General features: G+C 38.1%; 4 protein-coding genes across 5 annotated transcripts in view; 2 read left to right on the plus strand and 2 right to left on the minus strand.

Moving 5' to 3' along the window:
* The window catches only part of LOC108105165 (voltage-dependent calcium channel subunit alpha-2/delta-3), a 38,328-nt gene that overhangs the window by 12,256 nt on the left and 1,843 nt on the right, over positions 1–24,229 (minus strand). For both annotated transcript variants that reach the window (XM_017211604.2, XM_017211605.2), the window contains exons 2-4: positions 21,496–22,143; positions 15,650–15,731; positions 5,719–5,829 (exon numbers count right to left, since the gene is read on the minus strand). In XM_017211604.2, the coding sequence (XP_017067093.1) occupies positions 5,719–5,829; positions 15,650–15,731; positions 21,496–21,608 (306 nt within the window). In that variant the 5' untranslated portion in view covers positions 21,609–22,143. The remainder of the gene's footprint in view (positions 1–5,718; positions 5,830–15,649; positions 15,732–21,495; positions 22,144–24,229) is intronic.
* On the plus strand, positions 2,222–3,846 carry LOC108105166 (phenoloxidase-activating factor 2-like). The gene is made up of 2 exons (XM_017211606.2): positions 2,222–2,545; positions 2,696–3,846. Exons 1-2 carry the CDS (start codon positions 2,249–2,251, stop codon positions 3,743–3,745), a joined length of 1,347 nt encoding a protein of 448 aa, XP_017067095.1. The 5' UTR covers positions 2,222–2,248; the 3' UTR covers positions 3,746–3,846.
* LOC108105168 lies at positions 4,064–4,384 on the minus strand. The gene has a single exon (XM_017211608.2). It carries the CDS (start codon positions 4,337–4,339, stop codon positions 4,157–4,159), a length of 183 nt encoding a protein of 60 aa, XP_017067097.1. The 5' UTR covers positions 4,340–4,384; the 3' UTR covers positions 4,064–4,156.
* LOC108105167 (phenoloxidase-activating factor 2) lies at positions 12,655–13,903 on the plus strand. Its single transcript, XM_017211607.2, has 2 exons — positions 12,655–12,911; positions 13,061–13,903. The coding sequence occupies exons 1-2, from the start codon at positions 12,828–12,830 to the stop codon at positions 13,883–13,885; spliced, it is 909 nt and encodes a 302-aa protein (XP_017067096.2). The 5' UTR covers positions 12,655–12,827; the 3' UTR covers positions 13,886–13,903.

The following is a 24,229-nucleotide window of genomic DNA, read 5'->3' on the forward strand; positions in this document are numbered from 1 at the left end:
GCCATCGATCTCTCTCGCTCTGGCAGCGACTGCCCTCTCGTTCGCACAATGTCAACGTCAAAGTGCAAGTGGCATTATGGCAAAGAAGTCAACAGTGCACAGGATATGGGAGTGGGTGGTGTGGCCAAAAGCAAAACGAGTCAAGCAGAGACACTATACCAAGCAGTGATGCCAACTATTATTTAAAAAGAAATAGAAAGATTTTGTAAAAAAAATTTAGCTTTTTCTCGATTAACTTTTTAGTTTAACAATATATAATTACTTATTACCTTTTATAATCATATTTATAATATTTATTTACCTAAATTATATAAATCATCACTCTGGAAAAAAGAATAAGCTGCCATCTCTAGTTGGAAATGAATAGCGGCGAGTGCAGAGGGTGTGGCACTGCCTTTTCCCGCCATTAAATGCAATTTTAAAGTCAATTTCAGCTTGCAAAACGAATGCAAATAAATGCTGTCAGTAACAGGACACGATTAGTGCAAGAGCCCAGGGCGGTCCTTAAAGGTTTCAGTTGGCAGTGGTAGTGGCAGTGGCAACAGCTCAGTTAAAACGGCATTGACAGGCGTTGATAGAAATCGAATTAGCAACGGCTATTGCCACACGTTGTTACGCTTTCACCGCTGGGACTGTTTGCAAATTATTACGCATACGCCTCCGAACAAACTGGAAAATGAGATGCGTGCACGCATGTGTGCGTACGAGTATTTGCGGCATCTGCAGTTGCCTTTATGTTTACAGGCAATTAGCATTTTAATGCCGCACCAAACAAAGGCCAACTGCAGGTGCCCAACCGAGTGATGCGATGCGATGCGATGCAATGCGATGGTAGGCCAATGGAGGCAGAGAGGGAAAGAAAGAGAGTGCACATATAGGGTTGGGGATGATGTCGATGGCGCTTGATGTTGAGGTGAAAGGACTGGGCCAGCAGGTGCTCGTCTGGTCGCGCTCGAGTTGCTTTTCATTATTTTTCATGTTCGACATGAACACAAATTGTCGACGACAGACTAAGGGGCCAGCGGGAAACCAAATATTTAAGCGGCCAGTTTGCATTCTCCGACCACATTTAGCTATATAGATTCCAAATTCTAGGATTATACTTCAGTAAAATATGCCTGATAGGTCATTAAGAAATTATAATAAATAAAATATAATATTAATATTAATAAGTTTTAATAATTACTTTGGTCCCAAGCAAGATTTCTTCATAACTTTTACTTAAGTATATAATAAGAATTCTCGTAGATTAAAATACCAAACGCAATCATCGTACGATAATCAGTAAATACGTTCTAAACTGTCAATCTGAATTTTTTTCTATTCCAACATGTGCGGGTTATTAAAATCACGTATACGCAATATTGTTTATAAAATGCCCGAGTGCGTTGACCACTCCACCAGCACTATTAGTTGTTTATCAACAAATATATACACAAATTAAAATTAATATCGCGCTGTCCCTCTTTAAGTGAATTTTATTCAGCAGTCTTCGGTATATTTTGCATTTCCTTTAAAAAGTATATTAATGACTGAAACTATCTTCATGTCCATGTTCTAGATAAACTTAATGTTAATCACGGCCATTGTCTGGTTGCTATTGCCGGCGGACAACTGAGGTTCCATCCCTGAGGTTCCATCTTACGACAACAGTCAGGCAGATAATTAGCACCACTAAGAAGAAAGTCGGCGATTTTATTTTCTATTTTGAATTTCTCTTTAAAAGCAGCACTTAAACAATTTTTACTTAGCTCATCTATCTTTCTCTTTCATTAAAAATGAACAAAATTGTTGCAGAGCTGAATCAAATATACTCTTCCAGGTCGTTTACATATTAAATTTTTACAGTCAATTAAAAGACTTAATAATTATTTATTTGAAATCCCTATGCCGGTGGATAGCTCCTAGATAGACTTTTTTAAAACACAAACCAAATTCCGGGAAATTTGTATAATATTATATGTTTGTCATCTACATCGCATGTTTCCGTCCGTAAGAAATAATTTCCAAGAAATAATAAAAAAAGATGTATGAGTAAACATAAATAAAGCATTCACTCGGCAAGAGTGCCGGGGCGAGAGTATGATGTATCAAACCGATTAGAGGATTCAGAGAGAGCGGGGAATATTCGTCCGAAATTGTATGTATATTTTATAATCTAATAAATGTGAGAGCAAAGAATTCAATACCCAGCTCGTTGGGGCTGTATACGATGGATCTTTCAGTTACTTCCGTGACGCCGATCAGAATGGTTCATCTGCGCGGAAAACTTTTAATCTTGTGTCTCATCCTGGCCACTTGCCTTTCGCAAGGCCAGGCACACTATTGGTTTCAGAACCAGCCTCAGGTTCAGCAGCAGGCTCAAAATCAAAACTTAAAATACAGTATATACCAGTACGACAATGGCCTACAGTCTTGCGGAGGATTGAAAGATTATGTGTGCGTTCCAAAACGTCAGTGCCGTACTCAAATGACTTTTCGAGATATGATAGGAGGCAACATGGGGTGTTATACCACGTCGACTTGCTGCCATAAAAGCAAAATTGTAAGTTTTAATTGGCAAAGGGGTTAACATGAGATCGGGATGGTAACTAACCCTTCTCCCTTTCAAATTTATTACCATTCATTAGACTTCAGTATTATTAACGCGACTCTATTTATTAATACTTAAAAATTTTTTTATTTTCTATTTCAGTTGACCGACACAATCGATGTCATTCCACTGAGGGCCAACAACGATTGCGGAGTTGTGAATTTTGGATCAGGCAGGGGAGGAATCAGCAACCTAGAAGATATGGCCCAGGAGTCTGAAATTACATGGATGGTGGCCTTATTAAAAGCCTCATCCAGTGAATACGTGGCAGGTGGCTCCCTGATCTCTTCCCATATCGTTATCACATCACAAAAAAACATAGAAAGCATGATGGCCTCCGACATTGTTGTTAGGGCTGGCGAGTGGGACTTCAAAACCACGACTGAGCAGTTCCCTCACGTAGACATTAATGTCTTGGAGATCAAGCGTCATCCTGGCTTTAATTATCAGACCAAGGGCAACAATGTGGCCCTTCTTTTCCTCGAAAAATCGTTTAAGAAAGCCCCTCACATCAATCCCATTTGCCTGCCAAGGGCTCCTAAAACATTTGATCTTAACAAGTGCATCTTCACTGGATGGGGTAAAAAATCCTTTGAAGATACAACCTACATGAACGTTATGAAGAAGATCTCTATGCCGGTAGTCAAGAGGGGTACATGCCAACAAATACTTCGCCAATTTGAGCCCGATTTTGTCCTCGACAATAGCTTGATGTGCGCAGGCGGAGAATCGGAAAAGGACTCCTGCACTGGCGACGGTGGCTCTCCACTGGCCTGTCCATTGAAAGAAAATCCCCAGCGGTATGAACTGGCGGGTATTGTCAACTTCGGGGCAGATTGCGGAATGGAAGGCATCCCAGGCGTATACACAAATGTGGCCAACATTATCGACTGGATTCGTCAGGAAACGGATAATGTTCCAGAGCCTCCTGAAGAAATCTATGCACCAACCTTTTCACCTATCCAGTTCATCATCCCGGACGCCGATAAAAACTCTCGATCAGAAATACCCAATAGCAACGAAAATATTGGAACTCTGTATGGTCGAGCTGAAAATAACTGGAACGGTGTGGAAAAACCCAAAACAGCTGATGACAACACCTATGATATGACCCGCTTTTTTAGTTCTACAATGGATTACAAATTCGTTTAAGGAAACTATATAATAAACGGATAGCCGACTTTTAACGCAAAATGTTATCCTTTTCATTGTTAAGTAAAAACAAATAAAAAACAGAAAGAATTCAAAAGATATATACATGGAAAGTTGTCATTATGTGTCAATGCTTATAAGACAAAATGTTTTAAATGAGAACATTTTTTAAGAAGCTACCAAGAGATTACTGCGTCTCAGGTATCTGCCAGTCTGACAATTCTTGAAATCTCGTATACGCAATATTGTTCATACAATGTCCGAGTTTGGTGACAACACCACCAGCATTAGCAGCATTGAAATTAGAATGAGCTCTGGTTATTTTAGAAGATTTTATTTACAATTTTTTGAAGTTTTTTTTTTGTATTGCACTTAATTTATACATTCTATGTAAGTTGGCATTTAATGATTTTATCCATGTTGTTGATGTTGCCTATTGACACAGTTAAGATGGTTCTGAATGTTATTTATGTCGATCACCAGGTTGCCATTGCTAGAGTAAAAGCCGCCACTGCAACCCTGAGGTGCCGCAATGCAACAACCGACGATAAGGCAACTAATAAGCAGCAGTACGACAAAAGTCTGTGATTCCATTTTTAAATGAACTGTTCGTTGCAATCAGCGGAGAGATACTGCCGGACCAGGTCACCTGTGTAACCGTATTATATGGGAGAATAATCTAAATGGGAGATTCCCAGATTCAAATGCAATCAGTTACCAATTATCGCAGTGCTCTTTAAGCTCAAAACTCGTTGCTTACTCGAGGAATTTCCAATAAAAATTGTTTATCTCATAACTTTCATTCATTTAAGCTACAGGCATTGATAATATGCCAAAGTAAAGTTCCCTCCCAGTAACGCCTCTGGTTAACTGAGCTTGTCAGTTAGCTTTTAGCCGAGTGCGCCAATAAACCGGTATCAATAATCTGGCGCATTTACTCTGGGTATTGCCCTTGTGCTGTTAATTGAGATTATATTTTCACATCTCTTCTGAAGCATAGCTACATACTTAGAAAACGGCATTGGACTGCACCTTAGGGAAAATGTTGATTATATAGGTGAAAATTATAAGATACCGAGAATTTTTTTTACAAAATTTAACTATTTTCTTAGTTGGTGTTTAATAATTTGTTCCCTCAACAGTTTATGATCAGTTGTTTTCAATTATCGAAATCCACTTAGCATCATTAACCCATTGTGACCCGTGGAAAATGACCTGTACAGTGGGAGGACTTCATTGATACGCAGTACACAGTGGAGAGCTACAAAAGGAGACAGACCGCACGGACGGAAGAAAGGGAGTTTTCTCGACGGAGGGGGGCTTGGCTAGCAGTTCTTCCATTTCCAAAGAGCAAAGCTTCGGTCCCGTGACATCGCACTGGGCACGCACACGCAGCAGCTGCGGGCGCCATCAAAAACTTGTGCTTGTGGCGGGACGCACTTTAATTTCAATTTGGCGCCAGTCTCCTCACCACCGAAGCCCCTTCAGATCCAACAGCAGCACCACCGCAATCAGACAGGCCCCACGGCAATTTATTGTTTTCCACTTTACGCCAGTAAACCTCCCAACCTCACCCCTGGAGACGGTTCTCGTGTCCGCGTATTATTGTTTTGTTGTGTTTTTTAGTGCCGTCCTCAAATTTGAGAGTTCGCCCGCCTTTTCCGCTTCTCCCTTGAGCTTTGAGAGATTGAGCCACTTGTCAATTGTAGGCATATCCGAAGAAAAGAGAGTTTGGGTATAGTACAGTTGGAAAAAGAAAGTGCGAAACGAGATTTAGCACTGACAACATGGCGTATGATTTCTTTATATACGAACTAAGTTTAATTTTTAAGGAACAGCAAGGTACCCAAAAATCTGTTTGTTTTTGTATATTTCCAATTAAGAAACTTTCAGTATTTATAAATACCCATTGCATTTGGGTAAGTGTAAAAACGGCCAGAGTGGATTGAGGTTCATAAGAGATATTCACTTACCATGACAGCATTCCGCTTGAAATCCATGAAGTTCTTCACCTCGGCGGCCAATTCACGCAGCAGGATAATGCCATCCTTGCGCTTCACTTCGATGTCGTTGTCCTTGAAGCGCTGGAAATGGAAAACCAAAATCATAAGATACACATTTCTCAGTACATTCCACTGTCATAAACTATAAAAGTGATGGGCAAAGCGGTTCGCGAATACAAAAAAGGGTTAAAGGGCTATAAAACTTTTGCGCTTTCTTATTGTCCAACATAAAACGGTGATGTACTTCTGAAATGGCTGTCGTCCTGGAATTGCCCAAGTGGGAGGAGTTTCTATGGCTTCAGGCAACTCTTAAATTGATTTTAATGTATCTTATTAATTAAATTGGATTTTCATTGGCTAAACGAGAGGTTTCCATGCCATTTTCTTGAAAACTTTTAACCAATGTTAATGCCTCTGGCCAAGAAATTAAATAAAATAAGCCCTTTCATGCTTACCACAGACATTTAATCCGTTTTAATCAACAATAAAAATGTAATATTAAATACAATCACCAGATCCGTTAGGTTTTATGTTATTTATTATTCGGATAGAAATTAGTTTTAAGATGACGTTAGATGTAAAAAGCTAGGCTTTAAGAATGCCTTCTCCTTAGCGATAAACAAGACTAATTAAATTTCACATTCCATTGCACTTATCCCCAGAGGAAGACAAACTCACACACCCTTTGAAATGAAACTTCCGCTAACTGTAGTGAGGCACGCACACATTCTAGTTTCAGATTTAAGCAGAAATACGCATTTAGTGGACAAGTTAATGGCCCCAGCGTTTTGCCCTGATTTTCACCATCAACACACACGCACACAAAGATGACCTTTGCCATCATAATGATTTTTCTATTGAACGTGTTGTCATCTGTTTTAATGGAAAATTCTGATGAGTTTTCTTCTCTGAGTCTGTTTTTTTTACCCTGATGAATTCCCATAATAATAATCGAAAGAGTAGCAGGCGGACGGAAAAGAAATGGGTTCCGCAGCCAAATGCATTTTATGACTTTTTCATGCATTTAAGTGGCACAAATTAGCAATTTAGAAATGGAGTTATATGGACGGGGCGTGGCTCACGCCCATTTCAAATTGTCACTTTTCAAACAAACTGTCAGTTAAATTATATTTTCGCTGCAACGTAGGGAGAACGAGAAAGAGAAGGTCTTGTGTGCGTGTGTGTGTGTGTGTCTCTGTACATGTCTCAAGCGAATTAATTAGAAAAGTTTTCTTAACTGATTCAGTGCCAGCAGCAGCAGTCGAGAAACTGCTTGGGCGTAGAATAATATGCTTAGCGGTGAATACATTTACTAGGACCCAAATGGTACTCTTTATATATAAACCATAAAAACAATGATAAAATAATAAATATAAAAATGAAAAAGTGAAATCGTAATAAACAAGAAATTTAAACCACCAATAGAAATATAAATTAAAATAATTTATGAATGTAAAACTAAATAACTTAAGGTACAACTCTAAATTTTAATAACAATATTTCGAATAGTCAAAGTATAATAATTATCATTTTTAATATTTGTTTTCTGTGTGTATTTGTGAACGAAAAGACATACCCACACACTCACGAACTGCAAATATTTGTAGCCTTAGCCAAAATCCAACCATGTCCTGTTTGTGAGCTTGTGTGTGACCACAGAACTAAAACTGCAGAGGGAAGGCTCTTTGAGGCATTCATTAGTTGGCTAAAGAAAATGTCACCCACACAAGTTGGCGAAAAAAGAAAGTATCACTAGAACATGGAGAATTTCCCCGCTCTTTGTTTTACTTTCAATGCCACTGAGCATTATAAATACTATAAGAAGATTGTCTACAAAATATCTCCTGCTCTTGACTCCCTTGCCACTAGAAGGTTTATGTATTTATGGTTTATAATGTATCACTAGCAAATAAAAAAAAAATTACATATTCTTTTAGTTTTTAGTAGTATTTAATTTGAATTTAATGATTTTAAAATTTGTCTTTAAAGAAATTCAAGGCATTAAGTTTACATCGCTCTCTCAGATTTCTAAATTTAGCCAATTTCGACCACTTTCTTGCCAAACAAGTAATCGGCCCTTCAAAGTTTTCCCCCTAAAAATGATTTATAGCAGTTGGAAAACCATTAGCAAACTATTGCCAAATCAAAAGCAATGGTTAAAAAAGGAGTAGACCAAAGGAATTGGGTGGGGTATAGGAAATGCATTGGAAATTAAAAGAATGTCAAGCAAGAAGCCGCAGCTTAACAAAAAGAATCAATGAAGGAAAAAAATTCTATTTTCTATATGTACTTATATCTGCGGGGGCTGGTGCAAGATATTAGCCAGGGCTGCAGGGGCCACGCCCACAAAAACCTCACCCAACTTTCATGCGATGGCAACATTTTATAAAGCAATTTCCACGCGAACAACATCGAAATGCAATGCACGCCTGAAGGACGCACGCGTGTATGTAAAAGTGTGTGTGTGTGTGTGTGAGTGTCCTGCCGCGGTGAGTAGGAGTTTAAAGGGGGGTAGTAGTGCAAAAAACTATATACAATATGTATACAATATGGGTAGCACTCGAAGAGCGAGTACAGCAGCAACAGCAGCCATAGAAACTTTTTCATTTTGCGGTTGACTCCGGCATTTGAAAATGTTGCGCAAGGAGGAGCCCTCCGGCGGACCTCTACCGCCTGCACCACCAACCCGTCCCCATCAACCATTTCACCATTCCACCACTCAACCACTCCACCGCCCACCTACCAACGGACGGGTGCGTATGCAGCTGGTGCAGAACTTTAACTAGAGCAAGGACATCCAAAGGGGGGGAGCTGCGAATAAGAAGCATTCCTGAGCTTTGGCTTCTGCTCCTGTTGAATTCCAGCTCAAGTTAAGCAGCTTACGCATGCAGCAGCAGATGCAGCAGAAACGGCTACCTGAACCTACACTCTAACAGAATACAAATGCAAATTTACAAATTCTCGATGCACTGTAAACTAACATAATGATTTCGTATGTTTTTTCTTTTTTTTCGCCATTTATATTGTTGAAAAGTGTGTGGTTTCTTACTGGCAAGAAGTCATCCAAAAATGATAATGTCGTGGAATGTGATTAAAATGCTATTAAAATGCTATCACATTCCATCTAAAAACAATTTTTAGACTTTTAAACTTCCTGCCAGTTTGGGTTTTTTCCCAAGATTATTTTTTAATTATAACAATTAAATGTGTTGTTCTATACATTTTTATATTGATGCTAATATGTATAAGATGATTCAGAGTATTGAATACATTTCTGTTTTTTATGACGACTTCCTATCTACAATATATTTAGGCCAAGGTCTTAAGTTCAAATAAGTTGATAAGCTGATTGGGATATTTCCACTTGTCAGCTCATACAATATTTTAAGTTAACTTTTCTTGCAGTGCACTTGTAGTGCTGGGCATATTGACTTTCTTCCTGCCTTCCTCCTGTCTAAGTTATAGTTCGCTCAAGTACCACGGCGGGCTCCGAAACCGGAGTAACTCTTTGGCATTTTGTGGCTAGGTCTGGAAATGTGCTAATTAGATTTTAATGAAGATGTCGCTGTCACCCTTCTACTCCACTAACCTCAGACCCTCAATCCACCAGCGAGTCTTGGGCCCCATTCCTTCGGAAAAGCGAGCAACAATGTCTCGCATCAACGCGCATGTTTCCTTGTTCACTGAAGCAGAGATTTTCTTGCTAATTTCTTAGCACAGAATTTTTTATTTTCCCCACAGGTTTTTTGTAATATTAAATCTTGTAGTTTCTGCTTTCTCTGATAGTTTGTTGATCTTCTTTCTCTTTATGGATAATCTCAATTATTATTTTCACAAAAGCTGCATTTAATTAGCATGCTTTTCTTGTTTTTAATGGCTACGTAAAAGTTCGTCCGTTATAATTGCTATATGAAAAGCTTTTCCCGACGAGTGAAAAAATTGCTAAAATGTGGCAAAACTTTGAATTTCAAATTTTTTAAAAATTAACACATTTACAGAAAAAACTTAGAAAAAAAATAAAACAACATATATATGAAACGAGGAAGGGTACTTGCCTACCACCATTTAATTATTCTGTACTTAATTAAGGAAATAATCTTCTGGGAGCTGAGTCATCCTACCTGGCATTTGCTGCATCCATTTAATGGACATACCCCCCGAGGATTTGATGAAATTAAATATTTAATTTGCTTTATACTTTCATTAAGGACCAGTTTCTGAGAAGTCTACGCCCCACTTAACATTTGTTTGCCGGCAGCTGTATGTCATGCTCGCATTTTCGCCACCAAACGACAACGACAGACTTAAATATTTGCATAGACAAGTCCTAGCTATACACCTACATATATACGTATAAATACTATATAGTACATATATATATTATATGCCTGGAGAGGATCAAGGACTGTGTGGGTCTGTGGCCCGAATGCATTTTGGACCGCACAAAAGCCAGTGGAAAGTAGCCCCATGAAGGAGTAGAGCTGCCCCCCATGCCATTTCAGCCAATCCCCGCCCCCTCAAGTGCGTCGCCGAGTCGTCGCCTTGATTTACGATTAGTCTCTTTGCAGTCCGCAACACTGTTCGCCACACACTTAGTTAGCCAAACACACAAAACCAACTCGATCCCTCTAGCCCACTCCCTCGTACTTTAGCCACAAGGCCCTTAACAAGGCCTTTGTATTTGTCACTAAAACCCGGCAAATGGAGCACAATCGGCGCGTGGGAGTTGCACGATGATGTGTAGCTGGTAACGGCGTACTGGGCAACCACTTTCCCAAACAAATGACCAGCAATCTGCATTTTGTGGAGGCAGCTCCTGCATATCCAAAATTATAATTGCTTAGACAGTGAAGACAATGCAGTTGAAATCATTACAAAATTATGAAAATTTTGGTTTCTTTTTCTTTGTTTTTCTTAAAAATATTAAAAGAAATATATGAAGACATTTTAATATAATATTATTTTAATATTTATGATGGAACAAACTGATCACTTTAAATTAAATTTCCTTTTAAAACGTAAGAAACTTTAAATATTAAGTACTTTTCCTATGAACATGAACTCCACTTGCAGATGGTTTACTTTTACCTTCAATAAGCAAAGAAAAGAATGCCAAGTAGAACTGCAGAATAAGCTGGCAACGGCAGAAAACAACAATAATTTGCATGCCACTTAGAGTGGGAGGAAGTCGACTAGAAAAATAAAATAGAGGCGGAGAAAATGGAAAAATTGTGAGGGAAAGCGAATGCTGGACGCTAAAGAAAAACGACAGCACGCGCCAGTTTTGTTTTCATATATATTTTTTTGCTGTTAAAAAGTTTGTATTACGTGCAAAATGAGAGCACGGTTAAATTTATTTGCCTGCAAAGCGAGAAGAGAGCCAGAAGGCAATTTTCACTTGAGTTTGACCCATATTTCACTGCAAGTTAGAGCCCAGATGTTAGACAATGATCAGCAGCACCACCGTTAGCTGCACATCATCATTTAAAATAATGGCAGCACATACGCCCTAGCTCAAGAACTCTAGTCATTTTGTCCCTTGGTATTGCCATCTTGTCGATAAAGCCCTTTCTTCACTGTCACGTCGCATAGAGTGTTGACACCATTTGACTGTATTTAAAGTACATAATGCTATTGTCAAATATATTTGTCTTTTCGGTTGAGATTGGATTGGGTCGCGTAAAATAATATTTAGACAAATGCAACTAGTTTGTATTTTCTTCTAGGTTCATATTTACAAAAGAAGTGATAAGGAATTTAATCAGAAGCCCAAGCGACAGCATCTGAATTTAAGTACATATATATAAATATAGCATGGGGAAAGAGATAAGGCTGACTCTGAGTTCATTCCATGAGTCACCGATCTTGAGGCGCCTGGTAATCAAAAAATCTTTTTGAACTTTCACCATTTTATTATTCAACAAGATGACAAAGACTGTACTAAAAGTGTATTGCATTAATTTTATATTTTAAAAGAGGGTATTTAATCTTCGATTTATCTGTATCTGTATGCTAAACATATTTCATGGCTTAGGTAGATACTTTTTTAGCTAGTCAGCGCTAAACGCTTTCCAGCCAGAAGCGTATGGAAAATAAAATAAATGAATATGCGCCACGCACAGGCATTCCGCATACACACAGACACTCGCACCCGAGTCCTTTTTCTTCCCTCCCTCTCTCTATCTCTCTCTACTTGCTTTCTCTGTTCTTCATTCGTGGCAGCCATTTTGTCTTCGGGCTGTTGTTGTCCTTGGTGTTCCTGTTGTCCTGCGACGCCTTTGGCATAACTGAACGTGTGCGCTGCATTTGTTTTACTTTTTATTATCCTTATTTAAAATACCAAATGGAAAAAACATCTACCCAAAATAGCAAAACAAAACAAGAAACAGCAGCAACGGCAAAACAAGGGGACAAGAAATGTGAGGGAGAAGAAGATGGGGGCTGGCCACACCCACCACATTGTCCGCTTTACTTTTTAATTTTCGTTTTTACCCCTTTTATTACATTTTAAAACTTTTTTTAAGGACAACGGGAGCAACAAAAATATGTGTCAGCAATATTACAAGAAAATGATGATGAAAGCAGTTTGTACTTAACTTTAAAAAGTATTTACTATCAGAATATGTTGTTATTTTTTAAGATTAGCTTTCAAGAAAAATTACAACAGTTTCCCTTTTCGTTGAAAATATTTCCAAGGCTTCAACTGCTATAAAGTGACTGTAAATGCTTACGCACGTATAAAATATATATATATATTTATATATTATGTGTTTATATATATATATAAACACATATATATATATTCTTATGTATTCCCAAACACCTTATCTCAATACAATGCGTATTAAGTATTATGTGTTTATATAAATTCCTTATCAGTAACCACCGCTTTCTTTCATTCTAAGCTCAGTTGTAACTTGTCGTTAATACAAGTCGTTAAAAGTCGGGCTGTTCGAGTACATTTCTCTGTTTTTAATTTATATATTCTATATATTATTTATTTACAAGCTAATTAATAGTTAGCTTACATTTTGAATTTGTGAAGAAAATCTTTTACATTTAATACTCGGATACGAAAAATGTTTCACACTTGGATTCTATTACTGGTGACTATTATATATGTCGTCGCTGAAAATGTTCAAAACATTCCCGATAGTGAAGATGTAAGTAAATGAATCTTTTACAAAATAAAGAATATGTTTTTTTACTACATTTAAATTTAATTTTAAATGACTGCAAAATCACAAGCATATCAGTAAAATGATTAAAATTCATCTTTTTTTCCTCTGCAATCTACATCTGTTATACATAGGAACTGGATGCTCTAGATGAACAGCCGAAATGCGGTCAGGGTAGTCCAATACCTCTGAAATTAGACTTGAATATTACTGCTGATCAAGCTAGACCTGCCGAATATCCCTGGACCATAGCCATTATCCATAATGATAGCTTTATTGGTGGTGGCTCTCTAATTGCTCCAGATGTGGTTCTCACATCAGCCCATCGGATATATGATAAGAATCCAGAAGATATTATTGTCAGCGCCGGCGAGTGGCAATATGGAAAGGCCTTAGACAAATATCCATTCGAGGAGGCATCCGTATCGAAAATGGTGGTTCATGAGTCATTTAACTATAAGAATGGAACCAACAACTTGGCGCTCCTCTTCCTAGATAGTCAATATCAACTAACATACCGGATTAATACCATCTGCTTGCCCATCAAGAAAAGATCCCTCAACAACACTCGGTGTATAGTTGCTGGCTGGGGTAAAAATAGATTCAGAGATAAACATTTCGTAAATGTTTTAAAGAAAATAGAACTTCCGATTGTACCGAGGGATACGTGCCAGGATCAGCTGAGAGAAACCAAGTTCGGCAAAAACTATACACTGCCTGCTGGCCTAATCTGTGCCGGTGGCGAGGAAGGCATTGATGCCTGCACTGGCGATGGCGGGGGAGCACTCTTTTGCCCAATGACCGAGGATCCCAAACAATTCGAACAAATTGGCATTGTCAACTGGGGCTTGGGTTGTAAGAAAAAAAACATTCCCGGCACATATACAGATGTTTTTGAGTTTAAGCCATGGATCGACAAGCAGATTGGAAGTAATTTCTTTTTACCACAAAAATCTTAATAAAACATCTCCACAGTTTTTCTTGTTTTAAATTGTTTATTGATAATAATATTTGTTTGGACTTGTTATCAGCATAAACCGAAAATTTTTTAGAACTTTTCAGCTATCTCACTTAATAAATGCCACTGCAAGCTCTCTTTTCTGTGGCTTGTCTATAATTTTAAAATACACACACAATTTATTGGTCAAGACATTTAAGTTTGATATCGAAGCGATAGGCGTTAAAAAGGGCGGCACTCACATAACCACTAACAACACACAAACAAAAAACAAGCCAATGTAGGGACAGATCAACTTTCACACGCACAAAATGGTATGCTATAATGTTTATAAGGCACATACATGGACACATATACACACCCAGCGACAAGGCACAGGCCATTTCCGCCAAACACACAACGCGGTGAATACTTGATATTTAATTCAATCTGGGCGTAGGTTTTCATTTTTTGCCTTTGTAAGCGACGTGCGCTTTAAATTAACACAAACAAACGTTGTCAGCGACAGGACCATATACCCACACTCACGCACCCACGAACAGGACAACAACAATGACACCCACACACGCACACACATTCATACTAGTATATACAGCAAAGCAACAGCAACAAGGCACTTGACAATTACAGACTCAATGACAGTCACAGCCAGCAAATTTATTTGCATTTTAGCTGCCTTTCTGGCTCCGAATCCTGTCGCTTCCTCCACAGCTCTCTTTTCTCGCATGTTCCCCCTGCCACACCAGGATCCTTGTCCTTCGCTCTCTCCTCTTCCCCCTCCCAGTTTCTCTGTATAATATGCCTGATATTTATACCCTTATTTAAGGTTGTCGTGCTTTCAACAGGATCATTCCATTCTTTTTGAAAACTATAAATATAAATACTTTCCACTGAATAAAGCCAATAGAACTGTTGATGTTTGTTTTAATAATAAATTATTTGTTTAATCATTTTAATAACTGTTCGAGTAATATTACAAATTTTTTATATTTTCAATCATTGATCATAATACAAATTGTAATTTAATAAATAAATCTTTATTTTTCATTTGAAATGTAGCCATTTCAAGGTGCAGTGCATTTAAAGAACCTCTCTTTTCTGCTTGTAATTCCGCATAATCGTAATTCCCTCGCACATAATCACGACGTAAACAGTCGGCCAATAAAAGCAACCCACTAACTCATGCACGTCTGATTAAACGCGAAAATACGCGACTGACTGAAGGGCCAAAAGCTGGCGAAAACCTACTCGTGGCCGCCTTAGAAGCCACCATCTTTCACCGCAGGCCACGCAGTCAACCAAATCCAAACACAGTCATGCTTATTAACATAGATAGCAGCCAGGCACATACTTATATCAGCCCGCTTAACCCACGGTTTCACCCCCCCAATTAGCCTTATTTGTGTTTAAATTGCATTAGGGCCAACAACAAATAAACAACAAGACAATGGAGGAACCAAATAAGTACGTCGAAGAAAAACACGAAAAATTGACGCATTTGCTAGTTAAGCTTCCACTAAGCCGAGCCATTCAAAGCTTTTATCGATATATACTTTCTTATCGATAAGTTCAACTAAGTGGCCAAAGAGCTTAAGTGTATTTGTTTCGACTAAAACCCAGCCAGACCAGACAATCGTTGCCATTAACCATTGCGATTGGCGGTACCCACATGTCAGGCTTATCAGATACATATGTCTATATTATCACATCCAGCGAATAGCGTATTTATTGTTAGTCTAGCCATATTGCCTACGTAATTACTTACACTTTTGATCTCGTTCATTTTGGTGAATTGACGTCCAAATTCCCACAAGTCAACGCCGAACTTCAAGGCCCAATTGCGAACCCTGAAATAAGTAGAAAAATAATATGGGTCATTTTTCGTAGGATATATAAAAAGTGTACACACACTTTTAATTTTCAATTCTTATTTATGTGGAATTAAACTTCCATATTTAAACTACCAATTTGATTTTTAAGCTTAGTACTTTAAGCTTAAAGTAAGGTCTTTATTTCTTTGCGCCTTCAATATTTATAATTATTGCTTGCTCTTAAGTCATTAAATATTTTTTAAGCCATTAGCCAGACACTTCTGCTACTCAGCGACACGTGGCTGATTAAAAATCAATTAAAATCGATTTAAAATTGCTCATAAATTATTTCCATCTCATTACGTACATATATGCATACAAATCTCTCATTAAGCAATAAATTGCTGAGTGGCAAAAACAAATAACCAATATTCTCATTAAAGAAAATGTTCTTTGTACAAATATTTCTGCAATATTTGCTAATACGTTTTCAATGAAACCAAAAAGAAAAAGGTAAATCAACTATTTTGCAGAGCCCGGCAAAAGTCCAACTCACTTGAGAAACACCCAAGACAGCGGCAAAACTCATTACAGAAGACCAACGGAAAGGAAGTGGAGAAGTCTCAAGGGTCGAGGGATAACAACAGGACCAACAGCCAACTATTGTGAAAACATTTGCCAAACATTTATAATCTAAACGCGAAAGTCAAAAGCAAAACAAAAGCAGTCCAACGAGTGCTCATAAAACAAGTCCCAGGGAAGGGGCAATGTGACTGGAGCAACAGCAAATTGAAAATAAAACAGGAGGACCAAAAGTCTGAGCGTTGATACAAGAAGAAAGAAGAACGAGTAGAAACAAAATGAAATATTAAAAAAAGTACGACCAAAAAAAAAAACACAAAGTCAAGTTGAGCCAGAGTAAAGACCTTGCAGAATAATGCCCCCAAAAATATTTGCACAATTTTATGGCATTATCTGCAATATCAATATACGGTGGCAAAAGGGAGGTAAAGCCAAGGAAACTCGAACGGCAGCAACGTTGCGTTTACGCAATGTTGATTATGTTGAGCCGGCGGCGAGCCACCATAACGGGCCAAAAGAGGACGAGTACGTAGCTCTCTTTCTCTCCACCATCTAGATACAAAATAAGCGCATGTTTATATGCTATATGGCCAACAAGGATGGTGGAAAGTTTTGGGCGGTGGGAAAAGGACAACAGATTGCGATGGGAAGGAAGTGCAACTGCAGTCAAGCGGCTACAGACAAAGTTTTATGGCTCGAGCGATGCCAAAAAATGAATTTAAATTATATGAAAATTGTATTATAAACGGAAACTCCCGAGGAGGCAGAAACCAGCAGCACTTCCCGCATCTTCGTGGCCCGCAGCAATGAAAGCGTAAACAATGAAGCAGAAATAAAGTGGCCAACAAAGTGATTGAAATTGGATAATGCTGATGATGGCTGGCAGGAACAAAGGGCTGGCGAAATGTGGACGATGGTGGGTCAAGTGATGATAATTAAACGGGCAGCACGTATTATAAGGGTGTTATTTGTTTTTTTTGTGGCATTGGGTTAACTGATACGTTAAGCTTAATCCAATCAAAATCATCGATTTGATCATCAATAAATATTATTGAAGATAATGTTGAGAAATACATTTTTCTTACTACAAAATAATATATAACCAGGACTTGAAACATATCCACCTACTTTCATAACTTTTACTAAACTTTAGTATGCCACATACCAAGTTCTTTATTCTTGAAATGCGTTTCAGGACATTCTCTATGAAATTTATCATCAGGTATGTGCAACGAAATTTCGGTTTAAAACATAGAAGCCCAGTACAACATTCTCTTTCAGTTTTGGTGCTATTAAAAACTATGTTGGAAATGCCACTCAGTTCGGGTGCAAAATGCATACACATATTATAGAGAGCAGAGGAACAATGCATTTACACACACACACATCCAAGGAAACAAGAACAACATTGAAAATCGGGACCAAAGCAGCCAACAGCAATGAAAGGCCATCAACGTCATCTTCTTGGCCCGAAGTAGAAGAGATTTTTTCACCGATTCGTTGGACTCTTCCTGCTGCCTGTGGTGGCCAGTAAAATAAAAAGTCACATTTTGTTTTACACAGAGAATCTTTGTTCTATTTTGTTGTCATTTTTTTCGTTTTTGCTACTTTGCCAGAAACTTGACAATGGCTAAAACTTTGTATGTCCCTGTAGTCAGGTGTATTCGTAGTGACTTTCTATTCTGTCTCAGCTTTTTGAGCACGAACCAACCACGTAAGTCATGCTCAAGTACCACATATGTACACCTAAAGCCATCGAACCAGTTTCGTTCCATTGCATTTTTACACTGTTTACCTCCTCGGTCGTATCACGTTTGTCTTTGCAGTTTTTCACTTTTCTCGGGCGGCAGGTTTATGTCGAGGCAGGTGGAAATAGGCTGTTGGTCATGGCAGTAGTACTAGTACTTCCATAGAGTAGGTCAATGGGTTTTTGCCATTTTGCATCATTGAAATTGAAATGAGTCCTCTTCTGGCGCTGCCAACAGACTTGAATGCGCAATCACAAGAGCGCACTTCAATGCGCACTCGACGTGTGCAGGGCTATTAAGATTTTCGAGCAAATACCAATACCAGTGAAATTATATTTCAATCTTGTAATACTATCTATCTTTAAAATGAAAGTTCAAGAACAGGTGGATGTGGAGATAGGCAAAGACAAAAAATTATTTGAATTTTTAAAACCAATATAAAATCGAAAAACCGGAAATCAATTGTGGATCTTAATCTCAGCTTATAACATGTCTCTCAATCCAACTTTAGCTAATTAATTTGTTCTGTTCCACGCTAGTTCAAAATCCACTTAGATAAAATAAAAGAATTACGCCTGGCGGTAGGTGGAAAATAAAAACCAAAATAATGCGCCAGACGTGGCACTGATGTCGCTTCTGTTTGTGTCTCTTCAACTTCTGCTTAATGCACTTTCACTGTCATTTGTCATAAGTAGTTAGAGCTCTGCCTTGCTCCGCTGTTGTTGATTTTGCTTTATTTATTCACTTAAGCTGCCCCGACGGTAATTAGATCTGCCACACCCGAGCGAAAAACAGCACATTGTTTCGAATGCAAAATTGTTTTAAGCAGCAAATGTGCCAGTTGCAGATTTCACAAAAAAGAACACAAAATAAAAAGAGGGAGGAAGCTAGCAGTTAATACCCCAGAATAAAAAAAACTACTAGCGGAAAATATAAAAAAGATTCATTCATGATTAGAGTTAAAATATCCCTTTAAACTTAAAAGTCTTAAACTAACCAAGTTTTAAATTGTCAAAAACTTGAGTAAAAATTACTGAAATTAAAAATAGAAACTTGCACAAGGACTTTCTTTTCCTTAGTTCGATTAATTTCCAGGCGAGTTGGTGAGACCCAGAATCGATCGCTCATCGGCAGGCCGTGCCAGAAAAGGAATCATGTAACAATCCTGTTGACACAGCCTGTCCCCTTTTCCTCCATTTAAAGTTTCTGGCCAAGGCACGTGACCCATAAGACGCTGTCAATGCAACTGCCTTTGAACGAAGGGAGGATGGAAGATGAGAATGCTTAAGCAAACGAGGCATGCATTAAAATGGCTATGGCGATGGCGATGGCGATGGCTACAACTGCAACTGAAAATGAGGCAAATGAATGGGTGGCACAAGAGGCAATGGAAGAGCGGACGGCCTAAGGAAAAACCCGTTGAATCCTTGAAGGCCAGGCCAAAGGAAAAGCGGTCTAGGCAAGGGGAAAACAACGCTTTCGACTTCGCCCACAATGTAGTAAGGGATTTGGGTCAAAGCAAAAGCAATGGGTCCGACTCTTTAGTATCGCACGGGACCATTGCCACCAACAGGGCCAGAATCCAGAAACAGGACCAACTTCATCATCGTCATCATCGTGAGGCCATGCCAAAACATAATCGTCAAAGCTGGACCCTCAAGGCAGCAACTCGCCCAGTCTGCTTGTTTTTGCTGCCTGCCAGCAAAAGTTGAAATAAATTTAATTGAATTTCTGCAGTGACATAAAGCAAATGGCAACATGGACACTAGAGAAGCGAAGAGCCGAGGCGACTCAAGTCGAGCTGAGTTGAGTCGAAAGAAATCCGGCCAACAGCGAAAGCAAAAGTTTGTTTTTCAAATTAATGAAATTTATTTTACGCATGTGCCACAACATGTCAGCAGTCGAAGAAGGACAAGAAAAGACGAGAAGCCAGCGAGTTGGGTTATGAGAATGGGATAATTCATGGCAAATGACCTTTATAATAGAGTTTAGAATAAATTTTAGAAAATAGTCTGCTATTAAATCCATTTAAAGTAAATCTAGACACATATTAAGTGTCTGTGTCCAGAATAAAACAAAAAGGATACGTTTATTAGAAGTGTCTCCCGTTAGATGACCTTTAAGGACAAAACTTGTATTTCAATACTAAGCTCAGCATGGACATACAAACAGAAAGGAAGAAACGCTTCAACAAATAACTAATTGAATTTCAACATAAAAACCACATGCCAAAACTAATTTCAATAAATAAAAGTGACATTAGATACAAAAACAGGACCCACAAAAAAAATCACTTAGTGTGTCTGTTCCGGTTTCTGGTCTTTCCCAACCCACTGAAATTCCCATCAGCCGCCAGTTGTCCTTGCCTGCAAATGGCAGTTGGTTTTTGGGTTAATTAGCCAAGTGAACGTTGCGGTTACGTGTGTTGCCTTTCTCTGCACCACCGAACCAGCCAACCACCCACCCACCATTCACCGTGTGAAGCTAATTGCAAAATCCTATTATATATCCATTAGATACGCACACACCGTACCGTCAGGCACAAAAGTATCGCGTCACCACATCTGAAAGTCAGACCCTCCTAACTAATAGAATTCGAATTCCCACATCTAAGCATACATATATAAAATTCATAAACATCTTGGCTTATACTTAATGGGAAAGGACTTCTTTCGTTGATGGCATTTTGTCACTCATTATTTTTCATTTATGAACATTTTTAATGAAACTGCCTATGAAACTAGCCCTTCAATATGGTATTGTGTACGAAAACGATAACTATAACTATAAAAATCAAGCAAGAGGGAGTGAGCTGATTTTATTCCAATCCTGTGTGTGGTAAACAAAGTAATAATCATAAATAAATCGGTCTATAAAGGCATACGAATGGCAAAAGTTTCACACAAGAGATTTTGGTATACATAAAATCCTGATGATGCATGAACACATTTGTATATCAAATAATTACAAAACTAAAACTTTATGGGACATTTGGCAAGGATACTTTAAACATAAACATAATGTATTTATATAAGTTATTAAACAAATACTTTTAAAATATTTATTTTTGTAAATTTATTGACTTGTTTAAACTCAGACTAATATTTATAATCATCTCGCTTTTCAAGTCAACACCCTTTTCATCTTAATTATTTAGCGGAAAACTAAACACCAACGAATTTCGGCCAGCTAAAAGTAAAAACAAATTAAATTTGCATATATGTTTTAGCAGTTTGTTTGTTAAATTGTTGACGAGAAATCGTGGTAAATTATATATATGTATATATGTTGATAAAACAATGAGCAGAGGATAACGCTGTTGAAACGCTTCGGGCAGAATAAACAAATTTACAATTAATTTCCTGTCCGAGGAAATTGGCAAAATATTTGGCAAATGCATAATTGAAACTGTTGGTTTTGTTGGCAGTCGGATGTCATCCAACAGCAGGATGATGATGAATAAAACTTACTCGTTGTGCGGTATATCCTCGTCCTGATCGGCGAATGCAACAAATATGTGCATTTTGAATATTAGCACGCCCAGCACAATGGCCACAAAGCAGCTCCAATGTTTGCTCTCCATTTTTGCTTGTTTTGCTGTCCGTGTGCGTATTTATGTGGATCAATTTGTTTTTGGATAGTTCACGATTAAATCCCTTGTTTGCGGCTTGCCCCACCAGTATCGATTGCTTTTCAATTTTCGAAATGTGTAATTTTTTTTATTGTTCCTGTGCTCGGATAAACACCACAGAACAGTTCACAAATTAAATAGAATTTCTATTTTAATTGATCTATTTTTCACCTTTTACACTTTACGAATAATGTTCTTTGCAGCATCAGAAGCGTTTTTTTATTTATGTTTTTATTTTAAATATTATTGCATTACTAAAGATTGCAATGCACTTTTTTATCAACTTTAACTTCCGAATTTGTTCGTTTTCATATACTTGATATGAAAGCCTCGAAGCCGGACACTTTTTGTTGCCAAAAGTCTTTATTGCTTTTACTGTTTATGTTCAACATTGTTGCAAAGCTATTTGGCCGGTTTTTATTTTTTGGTAACCAATTTTAATTGAGCTTGTAGTTTGATATGTGGCTTGGTCAAATGTGCCTTAAAACTGAAATGAAAATAAGAATTTATATTGAAATATTAATAGGTTTAATAATAAATTCTTGCTTAGTTAACTTTAACTTTATTTCGTTTCAAAATATTTTTATATAGTAAATCCTGAACAATAAATAGACCAAAAAGGGATCCTTACCAGGAGAATCGAAATTGTTTCGAATTTATGTTGCTTTTGACCATGATTATGTATTTAAATATTTTTTTACGAAAACTTATTTAAAGTATGCCAAAATTTGGTCTGCGGCCCTGCAATATTTATTTTCGTATATCAGGCAAAGAGAATTGGTTTACGAATAGTTTTCTTTTGGTTCACAAACAGACCAGAAATATTTCTGCAATATATGTTTTTACGATTTTGATTGTGGATTGGTGGGGAAGGGAGGGCTAACGGGCTGGGGCTGATTCCCTGGCTTCATTTGGATTTGACCTAGAAATGCGTTACCACCCACCGCCCAACACGCATACTGATGCAGAAGCATAACTCACTCACTCACACATACAGACAGGAGCAACTTCGGGATGTTTTCGAGCTCGAACTCGAACTCGAATCTGGCGTACATGCGCAGTGTGGGAAGGCGGCTTCACTTATTCACCCGTACTTGGGTATTCGCCAGAGAATCGTCCCTTTTTGTATGGGCATGCCACCCCCCAAAAGAAGGCGCACATTGCCATACATCCTGCTGAGCGAATGCTTGTGTGCGTCCCCAAGGATATCGCGTAATAATTTTCATTAAACACGCTGCAAGCCTTTGCCTGGTCTTCTGGCCAACAACATACAACCATACATCCGTAAGAAGAAAAGAAAGACAATTTATTGCGGCCAATACGCACTTACATATATGTTTGTCCATATATACATAGGCCCCACCTCCTCCGCACATCTAAATATATGTGTGTATATAACCGGATTTCGCACGCTTTTCTGATTCCCTCCCCCGTTTCCTCATCTGCCACAACATCAAAAAGTTTGACAGAAGTGGAGCGCCATCCACGCTGGGGATGCGACTTCGAACCGGTACCACATGTAGAACCAGCAAAAAGTCAACGACTCTGCTGCAAGCCCTGAAAAGCGGGCAACTTTAACCATAAACTAGCCAATGCCTCATATGCCACATAACTATTTTTATCTATACTGTAAAGAATAAGAATTTTTGTATTTTTGATATTATATAAGGATAATTATTATATAAAATATACTATTATAATATTTTGGATTTTGTACTTCAATTGATGTAGAATTATTATGGTTATTCTGATTTCAGCTAACTATATTTCTAGATAGTTAAGATTTCCATGTTTCTTTTAAGTACTAGCTACTCCTAACTAAGTTCAATTCAAGAACCGATTTACTAAAATCAAAAATACTATTATATACCCTGCATCCAAACTGAAAGTCTCGTTTACGATTACGCCATGAAAATAGCCTTTTCCAAAAGAGGTCGAGGGTGGGGCAAAAAAAAATGAAACAAAGTAATAGTGATAATAAAAATAAAATCATGTGCAACATGGCGTATACGCAACGTTAGCTGGCATCAGGCAACGTCAAGCGGACGAACCCATTGTTGGAAAGTGAAAGTTTATAGTTGGCGCACGTTCATAAAGTTTTGCGTGTTATACAAAAGATTTATTATATCGCATATATCGCTAGCTCCTGCCATTCTTTTTTCCATTTCCCCATCCTGGCCATTCGTCCTTTCCATCCCGATTTCAACCAACACACCAACACCCCTCCATTTTGCCTTTCTGTTTTGTTTGCCTTTGCCGTTTTTATGTTTGGCCTGACTTTTTGGTTTTGTTTGGCCCACAGCAGCGGCAGCTTAAAAGCAATATGGCCTTGGGAGTTTTCGTAATGGAATTAATGTGCCTGTGAAAATTTCAATAGGCGACGTACAAAACTTTTTTACAACCAAAGTCGGATATGTCTCTGCGTCTGGCAATAGAAAATGTTGATAAGTTATAAATCTGTTAGCTCTTAAGCAGCCCACATGACATATTTATTGTTATATGTTGAAAGACCCTTCTGGATTTTAGTTGTTCATGAGTTTTGATTATAATGTGATCATTAATGTGAGCTTTTG

The sequence above is a fragment of the Drosophila eugracilis genome, unplaced genomic scaffold (genome assembly GCF_018153835.1).
Source record: "Drosophila eugracilis isolate 14026-0451.02 unplaced genomic scaffold, ASM1815383v1 contig_423, whole genome shotgun sequence".
In the NCBI taxonomy this organism is placed as follows: Eukaryota; Metazoa; Arthropoda; class Insecta; order Diptera; family Drosophilidae; genus Drosophila; species Drosophila eugracilis.